Raw genomic sequence first — 6,215 nt, forward strand, 5'->3', positions numbered from 1 at the left:
GAGTGTTTCCACCATTTTAACATAAACTGGGTGGGGATTCTTATGGGTTGGGAGCGATCAGACAATGATCAGAGTATTATTAGCCTTAACCTTTTTTTCAAAACACAAAATAATAAGGACATTTTAAATGGTTTGAGCAAGGTGCTGTGCAGAACCACTGATCTACAAATCATCCTGCATTCTAAAGAACTACCCAGTAAGAAATCCTCACGTACAAGGATTAGCAAAACACCTTGCTCATTCAGCCGAATGTAAATCGGTCAAGTCAACCAACAAGCCAAGGGCCTATAAAGCCCCATAAAACTGGCGGTCAAACAGGGAAATGGTTCCAATCCTTTTACCACCATTCGTTTTTCCCAAAGGGGATTTTAGAAACGCCTAGGATAAGGGCTGTGTTTCATGTAGGCTTACTCTGGCGTGGCGTTTTGATAACCATGCAAATCTCTTTTGGACAAGGTTGACTTTTATAAATATATTCGGCTCTGATTCGAAAGTGCTAATTAACATCGAAGTAGACATCATGCAAGACTATAAATCCCTGCAAGGTCCTTCATGTCATCTCTAGCTGACACCTGTGCTGACACCTTTGCTAACAGGTATTGTGTCAATTTAGAACTTGCCCAAGACAGTTCAGAATTGTTAATTTAAAGAAATGTTGGCAATTTATTCATTACAACATTTAGCTAACTTTAGATAGTTTATCCAGAGATTCTTAATTTTGCAGAGATTTGGCAGCCTCATCCAAATCATCATGGCATTCGTAGTTCTTTATGATAGCCACATTAACAGCTAATCAGCATTTCATTTGATGAAATACAGGCAAATATATTGATAAAAGTCACCTTGATAAAAGGAATTTTAAGTGTTTCTAAAATCCCATAGAAGAATGAAGGGTAGAAAACGATTGGAACCATGTCACTGTATGACCGCTAGGTTATATGGATATTTTTACTGTGGTAATGAATTGTCTGCCAACACAGCGGGTGAAAGGGAGGGAGGAACCGAGGGAGAGCAGCTTTGCAGGGAATTAGGATTTACTCTGTATTATAGCGTAGAGGAGGAGGGAGGGAGGGAGGGAGAGAAAGAAAAACGCCTGAAAGAGCGGGAGTACGGAATATGTAACATAAAAGGCAAGAAGGAAATAAATGGATTCGGGGCTTGCTGAGCGTACCATAGAGGAGGGAAGAGAGACGAGGTAGAAAGAAAGGAGAAGACGGTGTCTGAAACAGCAACAGACAGATGTTCCAGAAAGCTGGCGAAGAGATACGGACAAGAAAAGGGGGGAGCGCAGAGGCGTGTAGAGAACATTCTCTGGCTGACAGACGATTTGAGAAACAACTGTAACAAAAAGGCCGGATGGGAGTCTATACTGACACATATGCACGCATACACACCCACAACACACACATGGATAGACTGCGGCCGACCAGTGACTCCGGTCGACTACTGCCAGTGGTACCCAAAGGTGAGTGTTGAGTAGAATTGCATTTTTTGTTTGTTTTAAGTTTGGTGTGTGAAGATAGACACTACGCTGTGTTGGACTGAGCCACACACCTACCTAAACATACTATTGAGCACTGAGCATTACACCACGGATATTGCTTCATTTGATATGAACACTAGCATGGCACCAGTGTGTACAGCGCGCCACGGGAGAGGGTATTACTATGCGACCTGACACAGCTGCTGTTGCTATGTACCTTACACTTCTATATCAGTACATTATAAACGGGGTGGTTCGAGCCCTGCTGATTGGCTGACAGGCGTGGTATATAGCACGGGTATGACTAAACGTTTATTTGTTTTACTGCTAAATTACGTTGGTAACCAGTGACACCTCGGGGGTTTGTGGTATTTTGCCAATATACCACGGCTAAGAGCTGTTGCACAACGAAAAGCGGAGTGACCCTTAGCCGTGGCCTTATGCCACAACCCTCGTGCCTTATATCCTAAGTATACACTGACATAGTCACTTAGGTTTACACTACTCTGTAGGGTACGTGTTGTATGTGTCACAGGCTGGGATCTGAACCCGTGTCCCCAATGGGAGAAACCAACGTCTTGACCGTTAAACCAAGAGGTAATTCCCTCCTGGGCTGAAGGTGAAACTGATTTTGTTCGCGGACAGGGGTACCTCATCACGAGGCCGACTCATGTCTGCTTGTGGTGTCTATAGCGCTGTCATGTATATGTGGTACAATGTTATTCATTTCACATCGGTACTTGAAGTGTGATGAAAACGATGCCAGAGCTCACCATAATTTTACTGTACCAGGGTTCATATTGAAGGGTCTTGATCCCAGGTCTCCCAGCCCACAGCCAAACGTATTAACCAATGCTGTACTATGGTTATAGGGAGATCGTAACAAGCGAACTGGTACAGGAAGTATTCATATTCAATCATCTCTCTCATCCTCTCAGACCCTCTCACTAATGCGTTAGATGCCATTGTGGTCAGTACTGATCTCATCGAGGATGAACTCCGACCTCACCTGGAAACAGTATTTACTGTCATACAGGAAAAACGTGAGTCACACACACACACACCACTGACCACAGCAAAGAGGACACTACCTGCCAACGAAACCAAAAATTACACAAAAAGGTGGCCTTTCCTTCAAGGGAGAACTTCGATTTTGTCTATTCTCCAAAAGTATATTAGTACAGTAGCCAAGCTATTGTTAAACAGGATGGGAGGGGGGGGGTCCATTAGTTACCACAGCCACAAAGTCCAAATATCGTAGAAATTCATGAACATCAAAATTAGCTTTTTGGTCTTATTTTAGGTTAGGGTTAGCAGTGTGTTTTTCAGTTTAGGGTTAAGGTTAGGTTTAAAATCACATTTTAAGAAGATACATTTGTGGTAACAAGTGAGGAACAAGAGAGAGAAGGAAGGAAGGGGTTGAGAGCGGGAGAGTTGGATGCGTGACCAATTGGACAAACAGTTGCTAAGCCGTTTGTGTCTGAGGGAGAGAGAGGGAGGGAGGGAGAAAGAGAGACGAAATGGGAGGGAGAGGCGAAAAGGTCACAGGGTTGATTAACCTGCCTGGATTAAACTCACACACACGTAAACAAACCATACACAATGTACATCAACTCAGCAAAAAAAGAAACGTCCTCTCACTGTCAACTGCAGATTTTTTTCAGCAAACTTAACATGTGTAAATATTTGTGTGAACTTAACAAGATTCAACAACTAAGACATAAACTGAACAAGTTCCACCGACATGTGACTAACAGAAATGGAATAATGTGTCCCTGAACAAAGGTGGGGTCAAAAGTAACAGTCCGTATCTGGTGTGGCCACCAGCTGCATTAAGTACAGCAGTGCATCTCCTGACCGTTCCAGAAGTGCATGTTCATTAATTGTTTATGGTTCATTGAACAAGCATGGGAAACAGTGTTTAAACCCTTTACAATGAAGATCTGTGAAGTTATTTGGATTTTTACAAATTACCTTTGAAAGACAGGGTCCTGAAAAGGGGATGTTTCTTTTTTTGCTGAGTTTACATGGCACACACATTATTCATGAAACAGTTTAGCTTCCGTCCCTCTCCTCGCTTCTACCTGGGCTCGAACCAGGGACCCTCTGCACACATCGACAACAGCCACCCTCGAAGCATCCTTACCCATCGCTCCACAAAAGCCTCGGCCCTTGCAGAGCAAGGGGAACAACTACTTCAAGGTCTCAGAGCGAGTGACGTCACCAATTGAAACGCTATTAGCGCGAACCCCGCTAACTAGCTAGCCATTTCACATCGGTTACACTCACACAGTCACGCACACACAGTATTCACATGCATGCCTGGGTGGCTTGTAGGTAAATGGAGGGAGAATACAGTAAAGAGTGTATATTGCGCTTGTTAATATGATGCTGTGCATTTAATCTCTCTTTGTGTGTGTGGTGTGTAGAGCGTGGGGCTGCGGAACAGGTGGCAGTGAGTGGTGTATTACCTACTCTGGCTCAAGCCCTTAGGAGGAGAGGACCGCTTACTTTAATGACTGCTAAACTGGTGTCAGAACTGGCCAGAGAAAGTAAGTCTCTCTCTCTGCCTCTCTCTCTCTCTCTCTCTCTGCCTCTCATGGTTGTCATTCACTGCTTCTTTCTCCATCAGCGGTGATCAGGGAGAGGTGTGGGGAGACAGGGTTGTCATCTGCTCTGCTGTCTGTGCTGGTCTCCAGGGATCAGGAGTTGCTGATACACGCTGGCCGCGCTATCGCTCGTATCTGCTACGAGAGCCGTGAGTCATCGCTAACCTCTGACCCCTAACCCTCGACCACAGCCTTCTATCTAACGCTTCAAGTCTAAGCCCTTAACCTAACCTTTCTTACACATATTTCTCTCTCTCAGGGTGTCAACAGGAGCAGTTGTTGCGTTTGGGGGCAGTCCCTAGGCTGGTTGGAATCCTGCTGGGTTTTAAAAGCAACCAGGCTCTGGAGGGTGTGTGTCTTGTGGCCCTGTGTAACCTAGGTGACATGGGAGAGGGGGGGGAGGATGGAGGTATATCGTGGGAGAGAGGCGTGTCACTATGTCCCGAGGAGTCTGTGTTTCGTGGCGTGACTTGTCACTCCTGCGGCTTTGGCTCCATGGTTACAGTCGTCAGACTGACCCAGTGGTCGCCCGGGCAACACACCGTCAGCATCGAGGTGTTATCCCGTTACTCCATCGGGTTCTGGACAATGCATAACAACCGCCGGACAGTGCGATGTTCACCACTCTCTCACCTGGGAACGTGTCCTAGGTTCTACAAAGCCATCAAGTACTCCGTTCAGAACATTCCCAACAGTAGGAGCCTCAAGTCACTGATCTTCCACATCTTCCTTTGAGATGGGGATGGACTACAAACATGGCAGCATATTATGGACTACAAACATTGCAGTATATCATGGTTTACAAGCAACGCTTTTTCATTGACTATGAATATGGTATTCTATCAATGACAAACAGGAGAACTCATTCACACCTTAGAGAGGAACGGACTACAAACATGGCATTTTATGGACTACAAACAGGTTGACTCTGAAAGTCACTGCAGATACATCAGGACTGCAGACAGAAACCGAGATGACTGTGGGTGTTGGGGTTCTGGATGTACCTTACCCAATTAGAAATAAATCGGAGTTCAATTTCTTTTCAAAATTGACGTTAAAGTTTCAAATCTATTTCTTTATTTTGTTTTTAAGAAATTCTAAAATAGTTTGACAACCCTGCTTTGTACGCTTTTAAATGATATCAAACTCAACTGTTTACCTTTTTCAGTCAGTGATGAAGACATGTGTCATGGTATGGTGGGGTATGCAAATGGATCAACTTTGAGAACCTTTATCTTTTGAAGGTTTTGGCATTCAGGTCCAAAATGTCCCTTTCTGACAACTTCTTAAATGGGAAAACATGTTTGAAAATTGTTGCTTAATCAAAAGTGATGCTGTCAAAAAGTGATTAAATTCAAATGGATTTACCCACACACACACACACTACTAGGTCCGTATAGCGGCCGATAGGTTTGTTCATAACATTCATTATACACAATACAATCTTAGACTGAACTTCTTACTGTGTAGCTCTTTCTATCTCTGGGTTTTGTATCATAGACAATGTTTAAAATGTCATTCTCATTAAAAAAAATGTCATATGCAAGAACTGGTGACACTTGTAATTTCTGCTGTGCCATATAAAACCATGTTTTTGACAATTCGTTAGGCAATTTTACTACTCCACCAGTATTTCATCCTCATTCTGCATAATTTGAACCTGTTGACCGTTAATGTTAAGTGGATGGCCATATAAAACACATGTTCATGAAGGCCATGAACAGTACCTAGTAATGCCTTACACTGTTAGAAAGCTCAGATTGTGCTTTTTTTATTAGCTATTCCTTATTTTTTGATTTTATGCATTTAAAAAAAACGGAAATGGTTCCAATGTTTTTTCCGCCATTAATTTTTCACATTGTGAATAAATAAAGTATAATTAATTGTGTGTTTGGTGTAGGTGTTCCTTGGCATGACGTTTTAATAGCCGTGTAATTCTCTCTCGGACAAGGTGAGTTTTATCAATAAATTCGCCTCAATTTACTCTCAATTCGCAATGCTAATTATTGATGAACGTTCCCTTGTCAGAGAGATTTGCGTGGTTATCGAAACGTCATGCCAGGGTATTCCTACACGAAACAGACATTTGAAGTAGTTATAACATCCAAGATAGAACAATTGGA

The 6,215-nt window shown here is 43.1% G+C and overlaps 1 protein-coding gene across 2 annotated transcripts; it reads left to right on the forward strand.

The window, feature by feature from the left end:
• Positions 1-1,015: 1,015 nt before the first annotated feature.
• Positions 1,016-5,966, forward strand: si:dkey-21e13.3 (uncharacterized protein LOC100150043 homolog). Of its 2 annotated transcripts, XM_024386408.2 has the most exons (5): positions 1,024-1,465; positions 2,422-2,526; positions 3,913-4,035; positions 4,116-4,241; positions 4,352-5,964. In XM_024386408.2, the coding sequence occupies exons 1-5, from the start codon at positions 1,357-1,359 to the stop codon at positions 4,825-4,827; spliced, it is 939 nt and encodes a 312-aa protein (XP_024242176.1). In that variant the 5' UTR covers positions 1,024-1,356; the 3' UTR covers positions 4,828-5,964. The 2 variants fall into 2 exon arrangements, with proteins under 2 accessions (XP_024242177.1, XP_024242176.1); XM_024386409.2 differs by lacking the exon at positions 2,422-2,526 and having other exon boundaries at positions 1,016-1,465; positions 4,352-5,966.
• Positions 5,967-6,215: the final 249 nt, after the last annotated feature.

This window comes from Oncorhynchus tshawytscha, linkage group LG24, assembly GCF_018296145.1.
Source record: "Oncorhynchus tshawytscha isolate Ot180627B linkage group LG24, Otsh_v2.0, whole genome shotgun sequence".
Lineage (NCBI taxonomy): Eukaryota > Metazoa > Chordata > Actinopteri > Salmoniformes > Salmonidae > Oncorhynchus > Oncorhynchus tshawytscha.

Coding starts and splice junctions, on each gene's coding strand:
- si:dkey-21e13.3 (XM_024386408.2), top strand. CDS start 1,357: ATGGGAGTCTATACTGACACATATGCACGCATACACACCCACAACACA. Junction 2,527..3,912: donor TACTGTCATACAGGAAAAAC/GTGAGTCACACA, acceptor TGTGGTGTGTAG/AGCGTGGGGCTGCGGAACAG. Junction 4,036..4,115: donor GTCAGAACTGGCCAGAGAAA/GTAAGTCTCTCT, acceptor TTTCTCCATCAG/CGGTGATCAGGGAGAGGTGT.